This window comes from Myotis daubentonii, chromosome 1 (genome assembly GCF_963259705.1).
Source record: "Myotis daubentonii chromosome 1, mMyoDau2.1, whole genome shotgun sequence".
Taxonomy (NCBI): domain Eukaryota; kingdom Metazoa; phylum Chordata; class Mammalia; order Chiroptera; family Vespertilionidae; genus Myotis; species Myotis daubentonii.
In genome coordinates, this window is record NC_081840.1 from 104,253,359 (window position 1) to 104,265,593 (window position 12,235).

At 38.7% G+C, this 12,235-nt stretch overlaps 1 protein-coding gene across 28 annotated transcripts in view; it reads right to left on the bottom strand.

Annotated features, from left to right (window-relative positions):
* Positions 1 to 12,235, bottom strand: part of PARD3 (par-3 family cell polarity regulator) — a 780,879-nt gene that overhangs the window by 353,040 nt on the left and 415,604 nt on the right. For all 28 annotated transcript variants that reach the window (XM_059655793.1, XM_059655831.1, XM_059655947.1 and 25 more), the window contains 2 exons: positions 8,972 to 9,100; positions 6,617 to 6,655 (listed from right to left, as the gene is read on the bottom strand). In XM_059655793.1, the coding sequence (XP_059511776.1) occupies positions 6,617 to 6,655; positions 8,972 to 9,100 (168 nt within the window). The remainder of the gene's footprint in view (positions 1 to 6,616; positions 6,656 to 8,971; positions 9,101 to 12,235) is intronic.

Here is a 12,235-nt window from a genome sequence, read left to right on the forward strand (position 1 = left end):
ATGGACACATACAGTGAGGGGGGGGGTGAGGGCATGTGCTGGGGGTGGGACTAGCTGGGGAGAGGTCAAAGGGGGAAAAAGGAGACATATGTAATACTTTAAACAATAAAGAATTTAAATAAATAAAATAAAAACAAAACCTACCATAAAAAAAAAAAAGATGAGAAATTTGAGGAAGCGGCGATATGGAGTCATATACAATGTGCCAGGTAGAGTCATGCTACTGAGAAGGGATAGATTGGAGGGAGGGAAGCACTAGACAGAAAAGAAATGTAATGCTCTTAGGCTTAAAGAAAATCTAGGACTTGAACTGATTGTGAGAAAAAGAACCTAACTCTACAGAGAAACCAGTAAAAATGACAGCCCCAAGCCAGGGGACCAACAGGGGGGTGGGGACCTATTACACAAAAGACCAGTTAGCAGTTTGAAGCAGGTATTGTGGTTGACTCCCAACAGTCATATCACTTCCATATGATTAATATAAGCCATTTGGTGTAATCCCAACCCCCCTTCTTAGCCAGTACTTTAGGAATAGCCATGGTACCAATTCTAGCCAATGAGGTGTGAGGGAAAATGTTGGGGGGGGGGGCGGGGTTGTAAAGAGCAGGCAAAGGAAGAAACAGTCTCTTTTCCCTCTGGCCATTGTCACGTCCTGACATGTCCCCTGGAACCGTCTTGCTGCTGAGGAGAGAATGGAGGGAATACCGGGAGGGGGGCCAGAGGACTGCACGGAAGCAGGCCGGTCCCTGAGGGTCCGCGGGGATCTGTCCTCCCCTGGGCTTGCCTTGCATATGCATTTACTGTAACCTTCCTCATTTCTTAAACCATTTGAGACTGATTTTTCTGTAATCTGTAGCAAACAGAATTGCCCCTCAAAGCCCTAGCTGGTTTGGCTCAGTGGATAGAGCGTCGGCCTGTGGGCTGAAGAGTCCCGGGTTCGATTCTGGTCAAGGGCACATGCCTGGGGTGTGGGCTCGATCCCCAAAGTGGGGCGTGCAGGAGGCAGCCAATCAGTGATTCTCTCTCATCATGGATGTTTCTATTTCTCTCTCCCGCTCCTTCTTCTCTGAAGTCAGTAACAATAAAATAATGCCCATGCAGTAATTTCTAGAAACTGGAAACACAGTTGGGGTAACACAGCAAAAAGGACTGTGCAGATGCAGGTAGAGTTGTGAACCATAGAATAGAAAGCGTATCCTAGCCCTAACCGGTTTGGCTCAGTGGATAGAGCAGGGGTGGGCAAACTTTTTGACTCAAGGGCCACAATGGGTTCTTAAACTGGACCGGAGGGCCGGAACAAAAGCATGGATGGAGTGTTTGTGTGAACTAATATAAATTCAAAGTAAACATCATTACATAAAAGGGTACGGTCTTTTTTTTTTTTTAGTTTTATTCATTTCAAACGGGCCGGATCCGGCCCGCGGGCCGTAGTTTGCCCACGGCTGGGATAGAGCATCAGCCTGTGGACTGAAGGGTCCCAGGTTCGATTCCGGTCAAGGGCATGTACCTTGATTGAGGGCACATCCCCAGTAGGGGGTGTGCAGGAGGCAGCTGAACGATGTTTCTCTCTCATCAATGTTTCTAACTCTCTATCCCTCTCCCTTCCTCTCTGTAAAAAATCAATAAAATTTTTTTTTTTAAAAAAGAAAAAAAAAAAACATAACTGTTCTTAAGGTGCTTACAATAACATGACAGTTTAAATAATAGCAGAGAATTTCAAGATTAAATTAATTTAATGGTTAGTCATCACATGGTATAAAGAGTGGGAGAGGCCCTGGAAGCCAGTTTGCTAAATTAAAATTTTAATAGAAAGCCTTTCACAACCCAAAATGGTACTCCATCCAGAGCAAGAGAGAAACAAAGGCAAAAATATGAGGACGCATTTTGAAAAGAAAACATTTGAAAAAAAGACTCTATGCTTTTTTAATTTACTTGGAAAACTCTCTTCAGGAAAAAAAAAATTCTATTTGTAATTGGGAATCCCAGGCAACAAGCATATGTATAGTACTACTTCTGTTTAGGTGACTGATTGTCATTATCTCTGGCATGCTCTCATGAATACATAGGGTTTATGGGTGAGGAATGGATTAGAATGGACCCTGAGATTCTCAAAGGAATAAATACCACATTAAAAGTCCAGGCTGCTGCTACCCCTTAGTGATTGAAAAGTTCTGGGCTAATCACCAATGCCCTCACTAGCACTGATCTACCTATCTTTATTGCTTACAGAATCATGTCCTATCTCAAACTCTCTTAAGCATTAACAGATGTGCTTTATGTCTGAAGTCATTCTGTTTTCCAGAAATTTCTATGATATCAAGATTCTAACAACAAAGAGTGTTCTCTACCCAGGGATCACACTAGGAAATACTGCCCCCATGTAGCATTTATTTTGCAAATGATTCATGGTTTGGTAATTGCTATAGAGAAGTATTCAAATGCACACACTCATGTACAAATAATCTACCATGCATTTATTATCTAAGGACATTGGCTTCTTCATGCTTGCACAGCATTCTTCCTCCAAAGTTAACAAAAAGATTTTCACATATTTTATCTTAAAATGTTTTGGTACTTTTTTAGGTTTAATTTCAGAATCAACTGGGATTTATTTTACTGTATGGTGAGAAAAAAAGAAATCTAACTTTTTAAATTGAATGGCAAATTAATTGTTTTAAACATCAAAGAAACCATCCCTTACCACTATTTTGAAATGCCACTGTTAACATACATCTACACAGCAGGTCTATTTCTATCATCTATATAATAAAAAGCCAATGGCCGTAACGACCAAAATGAACAAACAAATGGTCACAAGGAAGTGCATGGAGCACCTCTCAGTCCCTCCCCTGTGGCCCACAGGCTCCTATCATGGCAAGGCTGGTGGCCAGCAGGAGGGCGGGAGGGTGCGAGGTGGGCGCGGCAAGAGAGGCAAGGGCCTGATCCACAGCTGCTGCGGAGGCTGTGGATCAGGCCCAGAGATAGGCCAGGAAAGAGAGACAGTTGTCAGTGGGGCCGTTCTGGATTTCCCAGAAGAGCCAATGGCTGTCTAGGAGGCGGAGCTTTTGATACTGACAGGTATAGAAACCGACCAATCAGAACGAAATCTGGGTGAAGTGAGAGGAGCCAATAGCTGTCTAGGAGGCAGAGCTTTTGACACTGACTGGCATAGAAGTTGACCAATCAGAACCTAATCTGGGTGAACTGTGAAGGTAGAACCTAAGGTGGGGGCTGAGGAGGGGTTGAAGGGCAACAGCTGTTTGGTGTAAGGTGTATGAAAGCAGTTCAATTTTATAATAACCAGTTTGGCAGAATAGTGCATATGACTGGCTATCAGTTCTGATATAGGGGTTATGTATTTTTGTCTGATAAAGGCAACTCCTCCTGCTGAAAAATGCTCCCCCCCCCCCTTTTAAGCAATCCTATCCTACATAATCTAATAAAAGGATAATGTGCTAATTAGACCACGTCAACCGGCCATCTTCCGGATGTCCTACTTCCTTCCTTCCAGACAAAGGCATGGTGGTGGGGGCCGAGGCAGAAGCAGTTGGGGGCGAGATCGGGCTGGCAGGGGAGGGCAGTTGGGAGTGAACTGGCCTGTAGGGGAGGGCAGTTGGGGGTGACCAGGCCTGCAGAAGAGGGCAGTTGTGGACGACCAGGCCTGCAGGGGAGGGCAGTTGGGAGTGTCCAGGACTGTAGCAGAGGGCAGTTGGGGGCAACCAGGCTGGCAGGGGAGGGCTGTTGGGGGCATTAGGCAGACAGGCAGGTGAGTGGTTAGGAGCCAGTGGTCCTGGATTGCGAGAGGGATGTCCGACTGCCGGTTCAGATCTGATCCCCAAACCAGTAGTCAAACATCCCCCAAGGGGTCCAAGATTGGAGAGGGTGCAAGCCGGGCTGAGGGACTATTCTTCCCCCTCGCCCCCCATGCACTAATTTCATGCACTGGGACTCTAGTCACTAATAAGTATTTTAGTTTTAGAGTACTTTTTGTCATCATTTTAAAATAGTATAAACATCACACTTGTGCCCACTTTATTCTTTAGAATCAATCTGTTCAATTTCCCTCACCTTTCAACCAACCCCACCAAATACACATACATACACACACACACACACACACACACACACACACACACACCACCATGATTCTGATTAGCTGTCACTGATCTATTGATTTTAGAATTAAAAAATTAAGACTATGAATTTTCTACAACCCATACTTATGAATGTATAATATTATTATGGTTGTTTACTGCTTTTCCTCTGAGGTCTGATTTGTCATCCATCTTTGTAATTATGAAATCTTTGAGCACTGTTTCTAATATATTCTTAATTTTTCAAACTAAATCTAAGTTATAAGTTATATTATAACTTGACAGCTAGAACAGATAATAATAGTGTGAACCACGAGCACTGTACTTTAAAATATTACATAGGTTTTATATATTTTGTTTGTTTGCTTATTAGGTTCAAATTTGCTTATTTATGAATCTGTAAAGAAAATCAAACCTAATTATGTTATTCAAATTCTTCATATCCCTACCATTTTGGGTCTACCTAATATGACAATTTTTGAAAATATGTATTAGCATCACCATGTGGATATGGTTTTGTTAAATTTTCTTTCTCCTTACAAGAGTTTGGGAATGATATGTTTTGTGCTATGTTGTTTGATGTATAAAAGGCCCTAACTGTTATAATGTTACCAAATGACATTATATATCAATATAAACACCTTTTCTTTTTTCCCCCATGCAGGGCATCCATGCTAAAAAATTTTCAGAACTCATATGGCATGTGTTACTTTCACTGTGTTAATACTGTCTGATAGAATTCAACTTATTTCTTTACTAGAGGCCCGGTGCACAAAAATTTGTGCACTTGGTGGGGGGGGGGGGTAGTCCCTCAGTCCAGCCTGTGCCCTCTCGCTGTCTGGGACCCCTCAGGGAATGACTACCTGCTGGCTTAGGCCTGCTCCCCAGGGGATTAGGCCTAAACTGGCAATCAGACATCCCACTGGCAGCCCGGCAGCCCTCGGGGGATGTCCACTTGCCAGCGGGGACAGGAGCAGGCCTAAACTTCAGTCGGACATCCTTAGCGCTGCTGAGGAGACAGGCGAGGCTCCCACCACCACCGCTGTACTGGAATCCATCAGCCTGGCTTGTGGCTGAGCAGAGCTCCTCCCATGTGAGAGCACCCTGACCACCAGGGGGCAGTTTCTGCATTGAGGGTCTGGCCCCTGGTGGTCAGTGTGTGTCATAGTGACCAGTCATCCCAGTCCTTCTGCTGTTAGGGTCAGTTTGCATATTACCCTTTTACTATATAGGATAGAGGCCTGGTGCATGGGTGGGAGCCGGCTGGTTTGCCCTGAATGGTGTCCCGGATCAGGGTGGGGGTCCCGCTTGGGTACCTGGCCTTTCTGGGTGAGGGGATGATAGCTGTTTGCAGCTGGTCACAGCCCCTTCAGAATGGGGGTCCCCTCTGGGGTGCCTGGCCAGTCTGGGTGAGGGGCTGAGGGCCGTTTTCAGGCTGGCAGGTGACTGAAGCTCCAAACCTCTCCTTTTTTTCTTTTTTTTTATTCTAGGATTTATTTACCTTCTATGCCTGTCACTGGAGCTGAGAGCCGGCTTTAGCTCTGAGGCTCATCTCCAGCTCTGAGACCTCGACTGCTGAAAGCAAGTATCTGGGTTTGTTTGGGTTCTATAATTGTAACACTGTTGCGGTCCTACTCGCTCCAGTTCTGAAGGCTGAAAGCAGGTTTCTGGGGATTGTTTAGCTTCTATAATTGCAACATAGTTGCTTAGAGTGCAAGCTCAGAGGCCGGCAGCGGCAGGCGGGGAACCTTGGCTTCCTCTATCACTGGAGCAAGCAAGCCTCCTGTTCGCTTCAGTTGCCTGGCTGCCGGCCGCCATCTTGGTTGGCATTTAATTTGCATATCTTGCTGATTAGCCAATGGGAAGGGTAGCGAAGTTACAGTTAAGTACCATGTTTCTCTATTATTAGATAGGATTTCAAGTCTGTATCTATTAGGATTTGTTTTCTAAACAGAACACAACTAGATTTGCATTTTAATCCATGTTGGGAATACTTACTTTTATTAAGTTACCCCTTTATAATAGGATAATATCATTTATACTAAAATACCTCTGTATTTAGCCTAATTAATGACATTTTATTTTTCCTGATTACGACACATTTTTATTGTGCTTTTAGTCCTCCCTATTTTTTCTGTGTCTGAATCAAGTTTTGTTTTGCTTTTGTTTTTTTCACTTTGTAGCCACTTATAGCATTTCACAACTCATTAAGTTCTTCACATATATGTCAAACTACCAGACTCAACAACTTTTGGTCTCTCTTATGCAGTTAATAGAAAACTAATCTAATCTATCTCCCTTTTTTGTCTAACCAAAAATAAGCATGAAATATTCTATATTGGGGATAATAACAGTAAGTCACCTTAAGACAATACCACGTTGCAATTTAATAAACGTAGGTAATCTCTATATGTGCCAGGAAAAGGGAGGACAAGTTAACTTCATATTTACTTAATTAGTAAGAAGTTAGTGCCACTTATCTTTCAAACATCTCTGCATCCTGAAAAAGACAAAGCTCTTACCATTTCTTTTGGAATCTGCATCTGGCTTGGCTCTGCATTCTAGAAGAATTGAAGAAAAACATAAATACAGACTGACCAAAGCCATCTTCAACACAAAGGGACACAAGGTTTACTTGAAAGGAAATTATACTGGTTTTTAAAATCCACAAAATAAATAGAGTGTGATTATATTTTGGACGATGTATTACTCTGTCTTCCAAACTTTCACTGGGATGCTTATGTTATCTTGTGTGGGTGTGTGTTTTACATTTTTCTAGATGTATGTTTTTAATTGCTCATTCACAGTACATCATCAATTTAGTAGAGAAAGAAAATCAAATCTCACCAAACAGCTCTTCTATTCATAGCACTATTTCTAATTTATTTTTAATTTTTCCAACTAAAGATAAGTTATGTTATATAACTTGATAGCTAGATCAGATAATAACAGTGTGAACCAAAAGTATTATACTTTAAAATATAACATACATCTTAAATGTGATTTATTTCATATATTATAGAGTAGCTTTAATTACACAGTTACAAGGTTAATTTAAAATCTACATATTGATAAAAGTATTTCATTGTAGACACAGAATTTATACACAGACATCCCAAACCAAGGAAGAGTTTGGGCATTGGATTAAAAGATCATTTTAAATGCACCCTTTAAGTTTTCAGAATTTTATTCTTCTAAATCTTGACAAGCAGATGCAACATTAGTAACAGACTGACGGCCTACTGGCTCATTCCTTAATGAAACGCTCAAAGGCAATAAATTAAATAACCAAGAACAAAAAAGTAGGTAGCAGAAGGGGAAAACAGAAGCATGTAATATCAAAATTGGACAAGAAGAACCTCAATAACCTTATGCTGACTGTATGTTGGCACTAATTCTAGAAAGGCTGCTTAAGAGTGTGTGCAAGCTTTGGCAATCTAATAATGCTATTACCCAAACTCACATACTGAGTAAGAATTAAAGCTTCATCAAATCATATCTAAATCTTAGTTTTTCTTTAAATGCAAATTTACAACTTAATAAAGACATCTCCAGATTTAGGATCAGGTGGCATTTTAAGCACAAAATTAGATAACAGTGTGGGGGAAAGAGTAATGCATTAAACATTTTAAAATAGAAATTTTTCCAAAACCTACTTAAAACAAAAGTGCTCACTTTTCAGCTTTATTAAAACTGAAATTTCCACAAAATCACAAAAAATTTTGAATCTGTTAGTAACCATGAGATGGGACATTTTTATAACTAAAATTTATCTGACTTATAATAAAAGGGACATTTTATTCACCATGGCACATCCATACTTGAAGTATTAGCTTAAGACCGTGGTCGGCAAACCACGGCTCGCGAGCCACATGCGGCTCTTTGGCACCTTGAGTGTGGCTCTTCCACAAAATACTGCGTGCAGGCATGCATGTACAGTGCGACTGAAACTTCGTGGCCCATGCGCAGAAGTCGGTATTCTATGGAAGAGCCAGTATTTTGTGGAAGAGCCAGAATTTTGTGGTAATATGAATTATTTTTTAGACAAAGCTATAAAGCTATCTGAAAGAGATGTCAAATGTTGTAAAATGACCCAGCTAGAATATTTAAAATACCATTTGTACATGAAGTAAAACAATTTTCACCACATCAAAAGTAAAGGTGATTCCTCCAATTATGTTGTTTTTATATATAAATAAACTTTGCCCTTATTGCAGAAAAACACTTAGAACTATGTTAACTTAATATACATATTTCCTTTTCTCCAATACTACATACTCTTATTTAATATTTAGATGTGTTGATATATGCATAAAAACTGAAACAGTTTGCAAAGAAAGTTTTTTCATTTGATTTATGCTATTTGCAATAATGTTTATGTTAGTAACTAATGGTCATGGGGCTTACTGACACTCAAGTCTTTTTATTTTCAATAACAATATTTTAAAGGTATTCCTTTTCTTACAAGAAGCAAGCATCTTTATTTGCTTCCATGGAAATCTGAAATCTGAAGGTTTGTCATAGGTAGTAGAGAACACAGCAAACTTTCAACAAGAGCCTTTGAAGTGACAGTAATGAAATAATCAACATCTCTGTATTCAATCAGGCCATCAGAAATTATTTAGTAATAAGCATTTGCTGTCCTAGAAAATATCCCTGCAATCTGATTTTTAAATAACCCTACACTCAACATTGTAGATATCTATTTCCAGACCTGAAGAAATTTGAGAAAAGAATGCCTGTAAGGTTGAAAGACATATAAATTATAGAAACTACTAGGAAAATATCCCAATAAACATTGGTCGTCAGGTAGGTAGCCCAGACCAACCCTGGCTCATGTGCATCAGAAATCTTTCACGTGCTCTAAATTTACACACCAGTTCCCTTGGGTGGAAGGCATCTTCTTGGCGAAAGACCAGAAGGCTCACTGTCCCTTCCATCTTGGTGCTTCTCAACAGGGAAACAACTTCCTCTTGGGATTTGCCTGCTAAATCTACTCCATTTACCTAAAACAAACAAAAAGTTTTCAGCTGCAATCCTGTGCAAACAGATAACAGAAGAAAAGACACACATTGTAGAACTGATCATATCTGCTATAAAACATAACTCATTTCATGGTAAAATTCTGCATAATCTGATAACCACCAGGCTGTTGTGCTAATACAGAAATGCAGATCAGGTTTCTAGAAGTGAGAAATGAAGTAGTAAATCTTTCAGTGCTTATCAAAAAATCAAAAGCTACAGCCACCAGAGCATTAACAAGTAATAAACAAATTATATAACATGTCAAGTTAACACAAAACTTCCTGGCTGTGAACTGAGATATCTTGGTGGCCTGTGTAGCATAGGTTTTCTTATACCAAAATAAAAGTTGTATCTTCTATAGGGGGCAGTAAAAACACACTCAAAAATATTTTGAGCAAAAATATTTTAACTTTCAATGTAATTCTACTAACAACTATGAAGATAAACTTTTTCATCCCTAAAAGGCTAACATTAAAGAAGAATCTCCACAAAATAATCCTGGAGATAATTTTGGAGGAATAGCAATATTTCACCTCAATATTCTTCAATGTGTTAAGAAAATTCTACCAAAACAAAAAGATTTAAAACAGCCAAGTCCTGAGAATTACATCATTTTTATTTTGTAGGAAGTATAATAACATTATCAGAAAGCACTATGTATTTAACAGAAATGAGAGTGGAATTTTGCTTTTTAAAAGTACTATATCTCTGCTCTAACCGGTTTGGCTCAGTGGATAGAGCCTCGGCCTGCAGACTGAAGGGTCCCAGGTTCAATTCCGGTCAAGGGCATGTACCTTGGCTGCGGGCACATCCCCAGTAGGGGGTGAGCAGGAGGCAGCCGATCGATGTTTCTAACTCTCTATCCCTCTCCCTCTTTTCTGTAAAAAATCAATAAAATTTATTTTAAAAAAAATAAAAGTACTATATCTCATTTTCTCACACAAAAATAGTATTTTGTCCAAGCCAATTAAGTATATTATTTAAATTGTAATACCGAAATCTTCCTGTAATTAGACTATGTTTTGGAACCTTTCCCCTCTATTAAAAGCCATCTTACCTGTATATAGTTCAATATACTACTAAGGGATTGCAATAAATAGGTAAGTAATAATAGGTTAAAAGGAAGCAAAAAATTTCTAAGTAATAAAAACATCTTTGATAATTTTTCTATATGCTTCCAGATATCCAGATACTCATAAAAACCCACAGAATTACTGATATTGTATAGATACTAAACAATTAGATTTAAAACATGTGAAATGTAGTTTCAATTTTAAGAGAATGCTAATAGCTATAAAAAATAAAACCTAACTCAGAAAAAATACAGGTTGCAGGCCTTCCCATTGCTAAAAATAAAAAAAAAAAATAAAAAAATAGTCTTTGTAATGTGGAAATAGTAGAGCAATTATGTGATGAAAGAGAGACTCAAAAATCAAATAAGGACCTTTAGAAAGAAAAAAGGTTACACAGGGACAAATTCAGGGAGAGGAAGAGGTCTGGGAAAGAAGGACAGATAATTTTTTTTTTTTTTTTTGGACTTAGCGGCTAAGATTCAAGTCCCAGCTGAGATTCTTACTAAATAAAACAATCTACAAATACAGACTAAAAATAATATTCTAGTTGACCCTTGAACAACAGGGGTTTAAATTACACAGAGCCACTTACAGACAGATATTTTTTTCAATAAATTAAGTACAGTACTATAAATGTATTTTCAATTCCTTATGAATTTCCCAATAACATTTTATTTTGTCTAGCTTACTTTATTGTAAGAATGCAGTATATAATGCATATAATGTTAAATATGTGTTAATCAACTGTTTATGCTATTGGTAAGGCTCTGAACAACAGTAGAATACCAGTAGGTGAGTTTATGGGGAATCAAGTTATACTCATTGGTTATAAAATGGACACAGACAGTAGGAGGGTGAGGGCATGTGCTGGGGGGTGGGAGAGGTCAATGGGGAAAAAGAAGACATATGTAATACTTCAAACAATAAGAAATTTAAATTAAAAAAGAAGTTATACTCAGATTTTCGACTGCGTTGTTCAGTGATCAATTCTACACAATTTATATACCAAGGACAAGTGGTCCCTTTTATAAACAACACCTTAAATATAATTTGTACTCAAACCTTTCCTTTTATTTAGCCTCTTCTATCAATGTCTGTTTAAAATATAGTGTCATGTGAATGAGAAAAAAAGAATAAGAGCTTAATATTTAAGTAATCTAGGTACAAAATGTAGGCATGAAAAAAAATCAAGAAATGTTTAGGACACTTAAATATGGAGAGTTCAAATGACCGAGTGATTCCTCTTCTGACAATTTACCCAAAGAAACCCAAAACACTGATTTGAAAGAATATATGCATCCCTATGTACATTGCAGCATTATTTAAGAGCCAAGAATTGGAAATAGCCCCCAAAACCCATCAGTAGATGAGTGTATAAAAAATATCTGTGGTACATTTACACAATGGAATACTACTCTGCTGTAAAAAGGAAGAAAATGTTATCCTTTGTGACAACATTGATGAACCTAGAGAGCATTATGCTAAGTGAAATAAGCCAGTCAGTGAAAGACACGTACCATGTGATTTCACTCATATGTGGCATTTAATGAGCAAACTAAATTGCCAAGAAAAATAGAAACAGAATCACAGAGAGCAAGCAGACAGCTCTAGTAGGAGGGAGGAGCGGGGAGAGGGACTGAAAAAAAAAAAAAATAAGAGAGAACTCATGGACATGGACAACAGTGTGGTGATTGCAGGGGTGAAGGGGGATGGATGGGTAGAGGTGGTAGAGGGCATACAGGGGATATAAGATCATAGAAAAATAAAATTAAATTTAAAAATGTATGAAAATACAGGAAAAGGGGTAATATGCCAGGTAAAAATGTTAACATTAGAATTTGAATACTATTTAATATCTGCTGCTAAGAATATAGAGTATGTTTTCTGAAGAAAATACTAAGAAAAAATGGCTAATAAAGTATACTTTTACTCACTATTTATCCCCTTTATTTCCATATGCACAAACATTCACATAAACAGAAATTCTGTATATTTATGGAAGTCAAAGATATTTCCGAAGACCAATGAACCAAAACTCATAAG